General features: G+C 39.1%; 1 protein-coding gene across 4 annotated transcripts in view; it reads left to right on the top strand.

Annotated features, from left to right (window-relative positions):
* The first annotated feature begins 3,353 nt into the window (after positions 1-3,353).
* RFWD3 (ring finger and WD repeat domain 3) overlaps positions 3,354-17,614 on the top strand; it is a 38,697-nt gene continuing 24,436 nt past the window's right edge. For all 4 annotated transcript variants that reach the window (XM_033127557.1, XM_033127555.1, XM_033127556.1 and 1 more), the window contains exons 1-3: positions 3,354-3,488; positions 11,093-11,567; positions 15,463-15,665. In XM_033127557.1, the coding sequence (XP_032983448.1) occupies positions 11,095-11,567; positions 15,463-15,665 (676 nt within the window). In that variant the 5' untranslated portion in view covers positions 3,354-3,488; positions 11,093-11,094. The remainder of the gene's footprint in view (positions 3,489-11,092; positions 11,568-15,462; positions 15,666-17,614) is intronic.

The following is a 17,614-nucleotide window of genomic DNA, read 5'->3' as shown; positions in this document are numbered from 1 at the left end:
GCTAGATAAGGCAAACAAAATATGTTAGTCTAGGAACCCCCAGATTTTAATCTCTGCCAGACTCAAATCTGTGTCTCCTGCACATGGCCCTTTTGTACTGAATTTTTACACCTTTGCTCATGGTGTGTGCTTTAGCTAGGATACACTAATCTTTACCTCTAAATATTTCTTCCCCGCCCCCCAGACTCATCCCAAATTATTCAACAGCAAACATGCTGGGCATTGTTCCAATCACTGAGGAAGACAAAAATAAAAAAAATACATATGGAGTTTGTATTCTAGTAATCTCTGGGGAATAAAATTATGACTGATTTCTATTCCTTTTTATCTTTTACTTATTCTTTTTAAAACACCGAGGACATGTTTCCTTTTATAAATAAAAAATGTAGAAGAATAAAATGGACAGGTCAAGCATTTTAAATGATTCTTTTCTAGAGCTTTTCATTAGGTTCTACCCTTTTCATCTTTAAAATCCTTTGTTGTCTTTTACTATAGGATTTAAGAATGAAAATTCTCCCTTGCAGATAATTATTCACACTCTGGCAGACCTACAGGCTGAGGTGGATTTCCTATGAAACTAATAAAGCTTAATCTTCAGGGCCCCTCACTTTGCACAGGATATCTTTCAAGGAACTGTACTTAATTTTCCCCCCAACATTTATATATGGAAAAATTTAAATACACAGAGAAGTCAGTAGAATTATACTCAACACCTACATACCCATCACCTAAGTTCTACAACTAATGATTTACTATATTTTTATTGCATTCTTATCCATCTATCCATGTCTTTTTCTACCCATTAATCCATCCTCATTTTTTATGCATTTAAAAGAAAATTTCAGACATCAGTACACTTCATCTCTAAACACTTCAACATTTATACTAAACTGAAGTTTAATGTTTGTTTATAGGGTCTTTTTGGGAGGATGGGCAGGTAACATTTCCATGTTGTGAAATGTACAAATCTTAAATATACCGTTCAGTGAGTTTTGACAACTGCATGTATATGAGTAACCCAAACCCCCATCAACATATTGAACATCATCATCACACCAGAAAGTTCTTTTATGCCTGTACAATCAATCAATCCTTTTCCTCACTCCTGTTCTACAATTCTGATTTTTAACAGCATTTTTGAGATATAATTGTCACACAATAAAATACACGTCTCAAGTGTGTAATTTGATAAGTTTTGATGTATGTATACACCACCACAGTAAAGATAATGAACATATCCATCAACTCCCAAAGTTTCCTCAAGCTCCTTTGTCATCACTCCCTTCCACTCCTGATTGGTCCTTATGGAGCCGTTTTGATTGGACAGGGCAGGTCTTAGGAACTCCCTTCTAACTGTTGACTCAGAAGGCCTAAACAAGCAGGGCATAGTGCAGGAAGCCCTTCCTGGTATTCAGAGTACTGAGAAGGCCCTGTTAGCAAATGGCTGTTGGGCTCCTATTATTTATAAAATTTGGGCCCTAAGTTGACCGTGGGAGTCCATCTTGGCAGATAAATTCCTTCTAGAGATTCACATCAAATGAATGTTCTCAAGATCCACAAGCCAATAGGAAGTTTGGGGTTTAAGTAACACCCACAGAGTTGGCATTTTCACCCCTAAAATGGAAAATAGCCAATCTGTCCCTTTAGCTACATATAACTTTTGGAAGTTATACATTTCTGGCTATACATTTCTGGCTTTGTTTTTTTTCTATGTCTCCTATCTAGTAAATATGGGTACTGGGTTGATCATGAATGACTATATTTTCAGAACCATTTAGAAACATTCTGCATACTTTTCAGTAAGTATTGTGTTGTCCAAATTTCTTTTACCATGTGATGTACCATGTTTCCCCGAAAATAAGACCTAGCCGGACAATCAGCTCTAATGTGTCTTTGGAGCAAAAATTAATATAAGATCAGGTTATATTATATTATATTATATTAAAGACCCGGTCTTATTTTACTATAGTAAAATAAGGGTCTTATATTAATTTTTGCTCCAAAAGATGCATTATAGCTCATTATCCGGCTAGGTCTTATTTTTGGGGAAACACAGTATTATCTATTTTTTAATTTAAAAAATTGTCAAAGAATACTAAGTATTTGACAATGCACCTATGTACCCATTAACATGGAAAGCAACTCAAGATCTATTTTAAGATTGAAACACGATCTCATCTATAGAAAATAATATGTATTTAGATAGATGAAGATTTTAAACCAAAGTTAATAATGACTTCTCTGGATAGAGACGAGTTTTCTTTTTTGCTTCTTTAATTTTCTAACTTTAAAATTTTTTTTCTACATTGAACATGTGTACTTACATAACAGTGAGAATTACTCAAAACGTTTTTCATTCTACTCCTTAACATGTGTTTACTTACAAAAGAAAAAGCCTTTCTTCTCGTATTAGCCATGCTACAGCTCAGTAGCAGCTCCCTTAGTTGGCAGGAAATGGAGGAAAACACAAACGCTAATATGCTGGTTTTAGAGGAGAAAAATATTGAAAAGCCAGTGTTTGGATTACCCATGATTTTCAATTATTTATGCTCTCATCTGCTATCAATTCCACCGAAAATTGCCAGCTGAGTAAATAAAATTTTGGCAATGCGTTGTCTGTGCCTGAGGTTCAGGGTTTTAAGCCTTCTAAAAACGAGATTTCATCTTTCAGGGAGATGCTGGGGAAATGTTTGCCGTTAAATGGTGTGACAATAGTATAGTAGCAGGCAACTTCTTTTATTTTTTTTCAAGGAGGGCACAGCTCAGTGACCCATGCAGGGATCCAACCAGCAACCTAGGTGCAACCAGCACCACGCTCTAACTAACTGAGCTAACCAGCCACTCCAATAGCAGATACCTTCTTGCAATGGTTTAGAATTGAACAAACCGTGTAGGCAAATTTTTTTACATAAACTCAACCCCAGGTGGGGGATTGTCCCACCCCTCTTTACAGGCTCCGATTTCTGGGGGCGGTATTTTGAAATTCTTGGATTAACTACCAGCCTTTGGATAAAGATACCTCCTTTATTGAAGAGTTAGGAAAAAGCAGCAAGAGCCACAGTTTTAATATTTTTATCTTTTGAAAACGTACTGAGAAATCTTTCTTACATCTTCCTTCTGCCAGAAAGTTCAAAAAACAGCGGTAAAACCCTTCTTCCGCTCTTCTGTTTGGGGGCTGTTTGACGGACGTAGATTTTTACCAATCGTATGAAGCTTCCTCGCGCGTGCTCCCTCCTAATCAGTCTACGAAATTACAGCCAATGAGAGCGCCGCTCTTTCAGCCAGCGGTGACCAAAGGAAGAAGAGAGAGGGTATTGGCCGACGTCTGGGACTACTGCCCAATAGGAGGAGCCCGCGCCGGCTCCTCAGGCGGGCTGCTTGAGATGCTGGGGAAGTGGCGGTTGGCGCGTCGGAGACGCAAGTTCTACTGAAGAAACAGCTGTTACTGCCGCGGGCTTGCGAGCTCCGCTGCGTCCTTCCGGCTTCAGGTGAGGAGGGCGCTTGCTTCTCCCCAGGCTTTGGGCCTCTGACTCCGGAATAGCTTCCCGGGCTTGGTCCCTGGACGCAGGGCCTTAGGGACGCCCAAGAGGTGGGCCGCGGGCGGTCATGGAATCCCGCGGCCTGACGAGATTCGGCCGCTCTGGGCGGCCTGACGAGATTCGGCCGCTCTGGGCGGCCCCAGTACTCGGGGCTGAGGCGTCCGAAGTGGGGCTCTTTCGAGGTTGCTGAGACGCCCGAGGTCGGGGTGGGGAGCGGGGAAGGCAGGAACTTCGGGCGATCCCGGAAGGAGGCGAGTTCGCCGCAGGCGCGAGTCAGGTTCCCCAGCTGTTCTCTCAGGAAACGTGGCTCAAACCCTTCATCTACAAATATTTGCTCTCCCCTGGAGTGCCCTTTAGTTGCATCTATTTCAAGTTAACTGAATAACCTAATTTTTACGTGTTTTTCTAAGAACTTAATTTTTAGTTGTATCCAACTTCACAGTAACACTGCGACGTATGTATTTTTATTATCTCCGTTTTATAGATAAACTAGCTGAGCAGAGGATAAGAAACCCGCCTAAGGTCCCACAGGTAGTACGTGATCGAGCAGAGATTTGAACCAACTCTTGCCGTCTCTTATTAATTGGAGGCTATCATCTCGCTATGGATATTGATTGAAATCTGAGGAACAAAGCTTGGTTAAGAAGACAAGTGGGAGGTTAACATTTTAAGCTTCAACTCCCTTGGCACACAGAGAAAATAGCATTTGTGTGACATGCAGAGGTCAAGGACAAGGCTGCTCAAGGGTTGGGGTGACCAGCAATGGTCTTTTGCTTAAGACATCCCTGGTTACCCCAAGGCCTGGAGAGATCGTTTCCCCACATCGATTGGGAAGCTTAGCTCCAGAACAGCGACGCTGTTTCATAGAACTTTCTGTCGGGATGAAAGTGTTCTGTATCTGTACCACTCTATGTCACGTGCTGATATGTTATTAGTTGTTGGGGTTTTTTGTTTTTTTGTTTTGTTTCTTTTTAAGTGTATGGTGGATAATTCAATAGGTATTTTGCATCTGCTATGTACTTGATGCTGTGGACGATAAAGTGATGAAGTTGATGGATTCAGTTCTCCGCCTTCCTGTTCTAATCAGAACTGGTTACTAATCAAAACTGGCACATAATGGGAAGAAATTTCATTTTTTAATATTTAACCATGCTGAAAAGTAGAGAGAATAGTTTTTTAAAGACCTGTGCATTCACCACCTAGATCTAACAAATCTTCGCCATTGCTTTGTGAGATAATTGCTTCCATTTTTTAAGAAATAAAAATATTATGTATATACAGTTGAAGCCCCATGTGTACCCCTGCACCGCCTGTCTCCTGAATTTGGTATTTTAAGTCCAGATAGTAGTATGGTGTTGCATGTTTTAAGTGTCCTCAAAATGGAATTAGTGGATTTGTTTGCAACTTTTGTTTCTACTGGATATAAGTTTTGAGGACAGTTTATTGTGTTGGGGTTCTTAGTTGGAAGAGAGCTTATGGTTCCATCTTGACTAGAGGCTTTGCTTTACTTTGTTCTCGGTTTTCTGAAGGCTTTCTGGTACTTCAGTTAATCAGATATCCTGGCTTGATCTTATAATTTTATTATTGTCTTAGTTGGCTGTCTTTTCTGCTTTCTGGAAGAGTTCCTCAACTTTATCTTCCACTCCTTATTAAATCTTTTATTTTGGTTGTCATTTTTATTACCAAGAACTCTCTTCTTTTTTTGGTTTGTCTTCTTTCCCCCAGCATTCTTTTCTGGTAAGTTTGGATTTTTTTTCACTGTTTCTTGCATTGTCTTTCTTCCAAGTTTCTTCTGTTTGTCTTCTTTGGTCTCTCATGTTGAAGGCTTTCTTTAAATGTCAGTTCATCTTTGGCTATTTGTTCATTTTTAAGGAGAGGCCTCCAGAAAGCTGACTGGAAGCTGTATGAGTGACTGAACCTTATCAACCGGTGGCCTTTTACTGTTAGATGTATGGATAGAGACCCAGCCATTTTCTTGGGGAATTCACAAATTAGTATTTATAGATCTCTTTTTCTTGAGCTGGTCTTATCTAGAGAGCAATCCTCTAATCTCCTGACTTGGGGTGCAGAGAATGTATATAAACCAGAGTATTGTGTCCTGGATTCGTGCAGGGGGGAAAGCTGGGGAGATGGACTGGAAGTTTCACACTATTCACTTTGTAGACTTTCGTTTAAGTCCTTATTTTCACTGCTGTGCTACCTCCCATGCTGGTCTTAAGCTTGTCTGCTTTAAACCTCCAGTTTTCTACAGCATAGGGTAAAGAGGGTTTTTTTGTCGTTGTTGTTTGGCTGTCTTTGTTGTTTGGGAGACACACAAATTACTTTCACAGACCTTCAATCAACCTTTCTTTTCAACTCCATCTTTCAACATTGTCTTCTGTGGTACCTGGTTTCTACAGTCCCCTAAGTGGGAATAAGCTTCTCAAGAACACTCAATCCCTACTCTTTGTAGGACTTGAGTTTTGTCTTTTCAGCTCTACCAACTAGTTACCAGTTATCAGTTCAAAAAACTGATTTACATATTTCCTATTCTGTTTGCACTTGCTTTGTCCTTGTGAGATTTTTATTAAAAAAAGATTTTTATTAAAAAAATACAGCTAACATACAACATTATATCTGTTTCAGGTGTACACCATAGTGGTTCAACATTTATACACCTGAAGAAGTGATCACCATTAAGTCCAGTAACTGTCTGACACCGTACAATACTATCACAATATTATTGACTATATTTCCCATGCTGTACGTTACATCCTCATGACTTATTTATTTTATACCTGGGAATTTGAACCTTTTATTCCCCTTCACCTTCCCCCCCTTTTTAATTTTTCAATTACAGTTAACCTTCAACATTATTTTGTGTTAATTTCAGGTGTACAGCATAGTCGTTAGAAGTGATCCCCCTGACTAGTACTCACCTGGCACTGTACATAGCTATTACCATATTATTGACTATATTCCCTATGCTTTGCTTTACGTCACCATGACTATTTTGTAACTACCAATTAGTACTTATTAATCCTTTCACCTTTTTTACCCTGGCTCCCAAACCCCCTCCCATCTATCACCGTGATAAATCTAGTACCCGTCTAATGCCATACATAATTATTACAATATCACTGAATATATATATACTGTGTTTCCCCCAAAATAAGACCTAGCCGGACCACCAGCTCTCATGTGTCTTTTGGAGCAAAAATTAATATAAGACCTGGTCTTAATATAAGACCGGGTATAATATAATATAATACCAGGTATGATATAGCAGAATACAATATGATACAATATAAGACTGGGTCTTATATTAATTTTTGCTCCAAAAGACACATGAGAGCTGATGGTCCGGCTAGGTCTTATTTTTGGGGAAACAGGTACTCCTTAGGCTATCCCTTACAACCTTATGACTACTTTGTAACAACCAATTTGTACTTCTTAATCCCTTCCTTTCTTCTCCCACCCCCTAAATTCCCCCCCCCCCATCTGGCAACCATCAAAATGTTCTCTTTATGAGTGGGTTTCTGTTTTGTTTGTTTTGTTCGTTAGATTCCACATGTAAGTGAAGTCACATTGTATGTGTCTTTCTCTGTCTGACATACTTCACTCAGCACAATACTCCAGGATCATCCATACCACTGCAGATGGTAGGAGCCCATTCCCTTCCATAGCCAAGCAATATTCCATTGTATATATGTACTACCTCCTCTTTATCCATTCATCCATCGGTGGACACCCAGGCTGCCTCCACACCTTGACTATTGTAAATAATGCTGCAATGAATATATGGATGCACAAGTCCCCTCGAAGTGGTGTTTTGGGTTTCTTCAGATAAATACCCGGAGTAGGATTACTGGGTCCTTTGTCTCCTGTTACAGCCTTTGTTTTCTAGTCTATTTTGTCTGGTATAAGTATTACTGTCCTGGGTCTTTTTCTTTTTTCCATTTTCATGAAATAATTTTCTATCGCTTTACTTTCAGTTTGTGTGTGTCTTTCAATCTGAAGTGAATCTCTTCTCGGCAGCATGTGTAAGGGTTTTGCTTTCTTAACCATTCAACCATCCTATGTTTTGGATTGGAGCATTTAATCCATTTACATTGAAAGTAATTGATAGATATATAGGTATTGCCATTTTATTCATGTTTTTAATCATTTCTTTTTTTCATCTTAAAGAAGTCCTTCTAACATTCCTTGTGATACTCGTTTGGTGGCGGTGAACTTCTTTAGCTTTTTCTTGTCTGGGGAGCTCTTTACCCTTTGATTTTTAAATGATAGCCTCGCTGGGTAGAGTACTCTTGGTTGTAGATCCTTGCTTTTCATCACTTTGAATATTTCCTGCCAATCCCTCCCGGTCTACAAAGTTTCTGTTGAGAAGTAAGCTGACAATCTTATAGGAGCTCCCTTAGTAGTTGCCTTTTTCTTGTTGCTCTTAGGATTCTCTTTGTCTTTAACCCTGGCCATTTTAATTATGTGTCTTGGTTTGGGCCTGTTTGGGTTTATCTTGTTTGGGACTTTCTCTGCTTCCTGGGCTTGCATGACTATTTCCTTCACCAGTTTAGGAAAGTTTTTAGTTATTATTTTTTCAAATAGGTTCTCAATCCTTTGCTTTCTCTCTTCTCCTTCTGGTACCCCTGTGATGCAAATGTTACACTTGATGTTGCCCCAGAGGTCTCTTAAACTATCCTCATTTTTTAAAAATTATTTTTTCCTTTTGCTCTTCCAGTTGGGTGTTTTATGCTACCTTGTCTTCCAAATTGTTGATTCGATCCTCTGCTTCATTTATCTGCTGGTGATTCCTTCTAATGCATTCTTCATTTCAGTTATTGTATTCACTTCTTTCTGGTTCTTTTTTATGGTTTGTCTTTTTTAATGGTATCTCTTTATTGAAGTTCTCACTAAATTCCTTGAGCATCCTTATAACCAGTGTTTTGAATTCTGTCTCTGTTAGGTTGGTTGCCTCCCTTTCGTTTAGTTCTTTTTCTGGAGTTTTCTCCTGTTCTTTCATTTGGGACGTATTTCTTTGTTTCCTCATTTTGGCTGCCTCTCTGTGTTTGTTTCTATGTGTTAAGTAGATCTGCTATGTCTCCCAGTCACCTGTGTGTGGTGCTCCAGAAGTGTCCTTTGTGTGGGATGTGTGTGCCCTGTTATATTTGCACCTTGATTGCTATTGGCATGTCAGTGTGTGGGATTGATGTTCAGGCTGACTGGTTGTGGGATTTAGCCACGTCCACAGCTTATGGGCTGTAGTGCAGGGATGCTCACCACATGGAACTGCATTCGCCCCAGTAGGCTCTGGTGCCTGTTGAGACTGCCCTTTTGTTGTGCCACTTGTGGGGCTAATTGGGTGGTGCTCTGCTGTGGTCTGAAGCCAACCTCCAAGTATGTTGGTTCTGGGGCCTCTTGGGAGGTGCTCCGGTGCAGGCCCAGGTCATCTACTGCCTGTGACTGGCTGGGGACTAATTGGTAGGAGCTACGAAGTGATCCATGGTTGCCGCCTGTGCTGTATCTGGAGGTGTGTGGGAGAGGCCACAGTGTGAACCAAGGATGGCTGTCACCACTACCGGGCCTGGGGTAGTTCTGCAAAAAAAGCAGGACACGCGGAGGCCTGCTGTCAGTTGCTGGCTCCCATAAGGTTCAGCTGCTGATAAAGCCTTGCGGAGTTGGGCGTGGTGGGGTCTCAGTGAGTCAGCAGGGTATAGCAAGCAGAGCTCACTAGACCATATCAGATTCAGATTTGGCCATAGGTGTGGGGAAGGCTCAACACAGGAAAGATAGCACCTGCCTACCAGTTACATGGGAGAAGGACCCCACACAGGAAAAATGGCGACTATCTTCCAGCCCTCGACCGAAGCCACACACCTCAATCTGCCCCCCATATGTCTCCGACACCCCTTGAGTCACTGTCCCTCCTCTAGAGACCAGGGGGAGTTCCTGTGAGCAAGTAGCATGTCTATGCTGAGGATTCTTCGATGTCTTTTCTTTTTGGAGAGAGGGGAGTCATGTTCATAGGTTTTTAGGAATGATTAGAGAGAGAGATACATGTGCTTCATCTACCATGTTTATTGGAATTCCTTCCATTTACTGTGCCTAGTCTGGCCTCTGACCCCATCACTTTGGGGAAACTGCTCTTTTCTAGGTTATCTGTCATCTCCACATTGCTAAATCTAATGGCCATTCTTTCCCATTGACCTACTTGACCATTCCCTCCTTGAAACATTCTTTCAAGACACCACATTCTCCTACGTTTCCTCCTACCTCATAGTCTTGTTTCTGGGTTCTCTTCCTATAACTTGTCCTTTTGATGTTGATTTCTCCAGTTTTAGTCCTTGCCCCACTTTTCTTCTGTTTCTTTTCCTTAGGTAATTGAATCTCTCCCATGATTTTAAGTAGCATGTCTATGCTGAGGATTCTCTTTGAAGCTGTCTATTCCTTTCTATCTCTACTACGGCCACTCTGGCCCAAGCCTCTGTGACCACTATTGTACACTCCCACAGTAGCCTGTGAACTAGTCACCTTGCTTGCACTCATGCTTCCCTACAGTTGATTCCTAACATAGCAAAATCTCCTTACCGAGGCCTTCAGTGATAGTGTCCTGCCTCATCAATCCCGTCCCGTACTATCTGTTCTTCCTTCCTGTGCTCATTACACTGGTCTGCCTGCTTTCTCAGATGCACCAAATCCATGCTCACCAGGGACCTGGGTACTGATTTCCTTCCGAAATTCTCCCTTGGCTCTTCGTATGGCTAGCTCCTTTTAGTCCTTCACTCCTCAGCTCATTTTCACTCTTTCCAAGAGGCCTTCCCTGGCTGTTGTATCTCAAATGGTGCTTCTTGCCTTCTCCCCAAACCAAATATCACAATATATAATTTTCACATTTATTTGTTTCTTCTCCCATTTGCTAGAATGTAAACTCTGTTATGCAGAATCTTATCCATCTTCACGTGTGGGATATCTGACTACATAATAAATATTTACAATAAGTATTTGTTAAATGGACTAACATGGAATTAGAGATGGGAAACAAATAATGAAATGCATAGGGTAAATCAAGTTTGCTCAGTGTTTTTGGAGAAATTAGGTAAATTTCTATTTTAAGTTAGTAATTGAATTACTTTTGCAGGTGTCCTTTCTCTTTATCCTCTGTAACTTGGTGCCATGAAAAATGAATATTGTTTACTAAAATTAAATATAGCATTATAAGCATTTGTTTTGGTAAATGTCCATATTCAGGTCATGACAGAACTGTAAGGTCTGGAAGATTACGTTCAAACCCAATAGTTCAATTCCCTTATATCTATTTTAGAAGATAGTAGTATGATCACATGACTTTATTTTTAAAGGGTGAACTGTACAACTGGTTATAGGTGTTCCTATGGAGAAAAAAATGGATCATTTCCAAAACACTTCTGATTTAAAATAGGGAACAAAAATCTCTTTAAGCTTCTCAGTTTTGCCAAAATGATCTTAAATAAAAATTTTAAAAGACTAGATATGATTATATCTGCTAAATGACGTTTTATCTATTTTAATAATACTTTTTACAATTATTGCTTCCTCAGTGATGGCTCATGAAACAATGGAATATGATCTTCAGGTACAGTTAGATCATCATGCTGCAGAACAGCCTGCTGCTGCTGAAGTGGTCAGCAGCCAAGGGGAACCACACCTGTTGCAGCCTGCTCCTGCTGAAGTGGACAGCAGTCAGGGGGAACCGCACCTGTTGCAGCCTACGTCAGAGGTGTCCATTGACCTGACAGAGGAAGAGGACCTCTCGGGAGAAGGGAATGTGGAGAACACCAATCCAGGAGCTTCAGAGGCGCGCAGGCAGGGATCTGGTGCTAACCGCGTCATCCGAGTGGCTTCAGTGGATTCAATGAGCACCTTCATCAGTGGGCTACAGAGACTGCATGGCATGCTGGAATTCCTGAGACCACCTTTAAACCACAACGTGGGGCCAGTGAGAGCCAGGAGGAGGAGGGGGTCTACTTCACGAAGGGCAAGAGCCGGAGGGTCTCAGAGGACAGCCAGTGCCAGGTAAATAATGTATAAATTATGGAATTAGTCCCAAATTGGGAATTAGGACCCATAGGCTCTGGTCAAACCCCCCAGAGCTGCAGAAAATAGGCATTATGACTTTTGGCAAGTCAGGTAACCTTTCTGAACCCCTGTTTCCTTATGAAAAGTCAGATGAAAATAAAAGTGTTTGCCTTATTTACTTTACAAAGTAATTGAAGGCATAATTTATATGCTTTGAAAACTAGGTGGTAGTTTGTTGGCAGTGGTTTCTGTAGAGGCTGGCTCTTCTTTAAAGATCATTTACATTTTGTATAGCAAAAAAGTATTTCATAACTTACATGTTCACTCCACTCACCCAAGATCCGTTGCTCACTGGTACTCCACGTAGTGATGCAGGCTGGATTTAGAGAATAGTTGTGAAAGTAGAATGTGAATTAATTTAGAGCTTATCTAAGTGGGAAGCATTCCAGCCCTTCTCACGTGAGAATGTGTTAAAGAGTTGAAAATTTTCTTTCATAATTTTTGGTTTGAACTTACCTCTTGAAGGGCTTAGCTGTTAAGTCTTGACAGGGTTATTACAAAGAATAACAATTGCCTGTGCCTTCTCTGTTTTTAACTTCCTCCTGCTTTATTTGAAATACTTTATTTCACATTTGGTCTTTTAAATATTTTCATGTTTAAAAAGGTGGAATTCAAGCTCTTTATTTTATGGACCCTGAGAGTGTTTTGTTCAGGGTCTCATAGCTACAGCATAGAACCTGGATCTAACTCGTTTTCTATACAAGCAGATAGAGGAAGCTTCAGTCAGATTCATTCATTTTCTTAACACTATGAGAATAATGAGATGATACTAAAAAGCAGAAGCTAGGCCAACTATTTATGTTTTATAAATGATGAAGCCGATGGGGATAATTTGTGATTTTTCTGGGGTAACTCTGGAATTGGGATAGTGCCTTCAGATTCTGGATTTAGCATCCTTTTTCATGGATCCTACTGATTACTGTAGCAGGGCCTGCTATTACTGTGGCTTTAGTCTTTGTAGTGCTTGGTTACTTCTGGATATGTCACGTAACTTTTAGTTCAGAGTAAAGAACACAGCTTCTGGGGCCAGATAAATGTGATATTAAAATTTTTTCCCCCTAAATATTGTGTTGTAAACAAATTCTACACTAAATTCACATAAAAATGTGAGCTTTTCCAGGAATAGTTGCTTATACCTAATGAATTTCTTGACATGAATTTCTCATTATGGTATTTGGCATTTACTCACCTAACAGACTATTCTCTAGGCCAGGTGTTAAGAGCCTGGGTCAAGGTGAGCAGCTTTTGCCTCAGAATATTATAGTGCTCCACTGTAAGGGACTGAACTTTGCTTGGAGATACATTGGTGAACAGGATAGACCTGTTCTCATGGTGCTTGTGGAATCTAGGACTATAGAGGTAAGCAAAAGCTTACCATACTATTATTGCATTCAGAAATGATAAGAAAAATTATTATCAAAAAATGCATGGAAAGAGGAGGATTTCTTGCATTTCAAGTTGGCACTCTCAAAGAGAAAAACCCCTAGCACTGCTTCCTGTCACTCTTCATAGTTCGCCTTTCCTATGTACCAACCTGACCTAGAAAATGGCTATTTTGCTGTATAAAAGCAATAATAATGAGTGATTTTTTTAAAAAAATTAAGTCAATCACTTAATTTTTTACTTCTAGCTAGACTGACCAAGAAATAGAAGACTCAAAGTATTAAAATCAAGGATGAAAGAGGGAAGGAACATTACTATCAACCTTACAGAGGAAAGCAATATTATAAGGGACTACTGTGAACAAGAAATTAGGTAACCTAGGTGAAATAGACACATTTCTAACCAGACGTGTACGATGTCAATATTCTCAAGAAGAGAGAGAAAATCTGAATAAACCAATAACAGAATTAGTAATTAAAAAAAAAATTTGCACAAAGAAGAGCCCAGAATTAGATGGCTTCCCTGGTGAATTCTTCCAAACATTTAAAGAAAAAATAAATAACATCTATACTTCATAAACCCCTCTAAAAAATGGAAGAGGAGAAAACGCTTCCCATCGATTATATGAGGCCAGTATTACCTTGATACTAAAACCACACAAAGACATTACAAGAAAACTATAGAACAACATCCTTTATGAATATAGATACAAGAATACTCAACAAAATACCAGCAAACCGAATCCAACAACATATAAAAAGGATTATGTACCATAACCAAATAGGATTTGTTCCAGGAAAGTAAGGCTGATTGAACATATAGAAAACAATCAGTGAGATGCACCATATTAATACAATAAGGGGGGGAGGGCAATGAACATTTCAACAGATGCAGAAAAAGCATTTGACCAGACCCTTTCATGATAATAACAAAACATTTAACAAACCAGGAAAGGGAGGGAACTTCCTCAACCTGATAAGGAGCATCAATGAAAAACTCAATAGCTAACATACTCTATGGACAAAAACTAAAAGCTTTACCCCTAAGATCAGGAACAAGACAAGGATGTCTGCTATTCACCATTGTGTTAGAGGTTCTAGCCATGGCAATTAGCCAAGAAAAAGAAACACAAGACATTTTGATTAGAAAGGAAGAAATAAAACTATACCTGTTTGCCGATGACATAATCCTTGTATATATCAAGTTGTGAAAAAAGCGAGACCCAAAAAGCCACGTATTGTATGATTCCATTTATTAAATGTCCAGAATAGGCAAATCCACAGAGACAGAAAGTAAATTAGTGATTGCCGGAGGCTGGGAGAAAGGGGGAAGAAGGGGTGACTGCTTATGGGTAGAGTTCATTTTAGGTGTGGTGAAAATGTTTTGGAGTAGGATAGTGGTTGCATAACTACAATTACTACTTCTTATTTCAATTTATTCACCTGTCTTTTTTTTTTTTTTTTTTTACAAAGGTGAGTCTTCTGTCTATTGAATCGGATACCAGATAATGTTTATTTCGTTCAATCATCCACCATTTCTTTATACAAAGCCCTAGTTTGCCACAAATTTTAGTCAACCTATGAGAAATCAAAATTTTTCTATCTGAACAGTCTCCGGTAATGTTTCTGGGCAATAATATATCTTAATGTCATAAAAACAGTTATTAAAACTTAAAAGTAGGTCACCTTTCAGTAGTAATACTTTATGATTATTAGCTCTGTAGTATATTCTAAAGTTCAGAACAACTTTTTAGTTTTTAATACCAAATGTCATTTTAATGCTGTGCTATAAGTAGGGTATGGTTTTTTGGTTTTTGCTTTTTTTCTTGGGAAGTAAGGGAAACTGAAGTATAGCAGTGGTTGTGGTTAAAACTCAGCCAGCCAGAATGGCTTGGAGTGTTAAGTCAACTCCCAACTCTCCTCATCTTGAGTTCTTTTTTGCTATCATGTGTTTTTAACTTTAACCTGATATCACTTAAACTTGAGAAGAAAAATAATATCTTAAAATAAAAGTTGAAGCAATGATGACTAAAGCCAGACTTCATGCTGTATCACAAAAGACCTTGGTCTGCCTAGCTGCAGCAGCAGAATCCCATGAAACCATATTTGACCAACAGGGCTCTTCTCCTTGCCCGTTCTCTGCAGACAAATGGCTGAGTTGTGTCTTTTAAAAGATAATGGCACATGGCCAAAGGCCAGTAAAGTAGGAATAGCTTTTAGCAGAAGGGTCAAGCTTCAGTGTGGGCTAATATAAAAATTGAGTGGAAAAGAGAGTATCCAGACTTAGCCAGTATCTGCCTAAATCTGCTATTCTTGCTTCAGTGTTCAAAGGCAGCATTTAATAGCCTGGAGATGGGTTGAAATGAAGGCTTTACCTTCAGATTACTATGGGTTATTCTTGTGATGATGGTCCAGTGTTCTATAACTCTGTCGTCTTTCTGCCTGCATAGGTCCAGAGCCCCGTTGGATGCTTACTTTCAAGTGAGCAGGACCCAGCCTCATTTGCCAACTACCTCTGATAACTCAGGGGCTAGTAATCCTGTCTCTGAAGACTTGCAGGTATCAAGTAATTCTGATTCTGACAGCGACAGTTCTGTAGAGTATGAAGAGGTTGTTGTCCAGGAAGAGGAACCTGGAACTGTCGTTTTAGAAGGTGAGTATTTTATCTGGGTTTGGATTCATAAGGCTAACATCTAGAAAGCTTAGACTCCAGAAGGCTAGAAACCGTACATGTGTTTTGATACTTTCCCTTTACCCCCCCTCCCCAAATGTTATAGATTCCTGCTTCATAGTCTAGCTGTCACTGGCCGTAATTACTAGAGAGGATTTGATCTGATTTGCAATTTAATGATTTGTGACCCAGTGAGTCAGTTACTTTGTAATGACATATTTCCTTTCATTTTCTTATATCTCTAAGAAGGAAGTAGACTTTTTTTTTTTAGAAAAGCTTTGTAAATTCATCCTATTTAGTCTTTTCTCTGTTTAAGTCATAGTATAATGTTATGTGTTGTGCAAGTGGAACTTTATTTAGTAGTAGGTGGGCAGTGACTCTTAAAGCATACATCCTGTTTACATTAAAAACCTCTGACATCCCAGATTGTGGGATTTTCCACTAAACGGAAACAGGGCTTTTTGGAGAAATGGCTTTCCAAGTCTGGGATAGGAGATATATAAGATGAGCCTCGGGTATTTTATTATGCTAGAAAGCAAGGAGACCTCCAAGTGTCATAGAGTTAACATCAGGCACAGGAGCAACCTTAAAAGGGCTCTTAGTGGCCTAAGATGGGACAATTTGAACATCAAAAGGAATAATGAGTGTATTCTTGGATTATGGGTTGAAATAGGGTGAAATACATCAAATCTATGAAAATTTATAAATTCATAATTATGTATTTTTTAAAAATCTCATTTATCAATCGTAAGTTATTGGAGCCCTAACTCATTACTCTGAAAGCTGGTAAATAAAGGATTAAGGATTTATTCTGCCTTTCTGGAATGAACTATATTCAGGAAAACCAAATATTTCAAGGATGTTTTAGTTTTGTTTTTGTTTTTAAGACTTTTGAGAGTAGTTTAAGGTTCACAACAAAATTGAGAGGAAGGTACAGAGATTTCCCGTATCCCCTCTGTCCCCATACATGCATTGCCTCCCCATTATCAGCATCACTCACCAGAGTGGTACATTTGTTACACAGCATAATCGCCCAATGTCCATAGTTTACCTTAGGGTTCACTCTTGGTACCGTGTTTCCCTGAAAATAAGACCTAGCCGGACAATCAGCTCTAATGTGTCTCTTGGAGCAAAAATTAATATAAGACCCGGTCTTATTTTACTATAATATAAGACCAGGTCTAAGATAATATAATATAATATAATACAATATAATATAATATGTAATACAATTAATATAATATACAATAATATAGTATAATATAATATAACACCAGCTCTTATATTAATTTTTGCTCCAAAAGACGCAGTAGAGCTGACGGTCTGGCTAGGTCTTACTTTCGGGGAAACACAGTATTATACATTCTGTGGGTTTGGACAAATATATAATGACATATACCCATCATTATAATATACACAGCATTTTCACTGCCCTAAAAATTCTCTGTGCTCTGTGTATTCATCTCACCTACCCCAAGGAAGTCTTTTTAAGTAGAAAAATTCCAGCTAATAATGGTTCAGGAATAATAGGAAAAAGTCATCATTTTGTGACTTGTAATGAAATGATATATCTTGACAAAGATCATCAGTGGATCCTAAAATGATTAGGTTGGAAGGTTAGTGGGATTCTTTTTAATAGGGGGACCAAACTGACACCTCCAGACTTTACGTGCCTTGATGTGCTAGTTGGAAATATCCTCCATTTAGGAAGTACTTTTGCCAAAAAACCCCCACAAAACATGAATCTACTTAAGACTCTAGTTTGTACAATTTACAGGAAGGAATTAAAGGAACAGGGTAAACAACATCTCAAAGATGCAATCATTCAAATCTAACATGTAGGACATTTGGAACATCTAGGAAAAGATTTAAATGTACATGAAAATGTAGTTTTGTAAAGGGAATATCTCAAATCAGTGTCAGTAGCTAAC

Source organism: Rhinolophus ferrumequinum, chromosome 15, assembly GCF_004115265.2.
Source record: "Rhinolophus ferrumequinum isolate MPI-CBG mRhiFer1 chromosome 15, mRhiFer1_v1.p, whole genome shotgun sequence".
Lineage (NCBI taxonomy): Eukaryota > Metazoa > Chordata > Mammalia > Chiroptera > Rhinolophidae > Rhinolophus > Rhinolophus ferrumequinum.
This window is presented reverse-complemented; position numbering and strand designations above follow the sequence as displayed.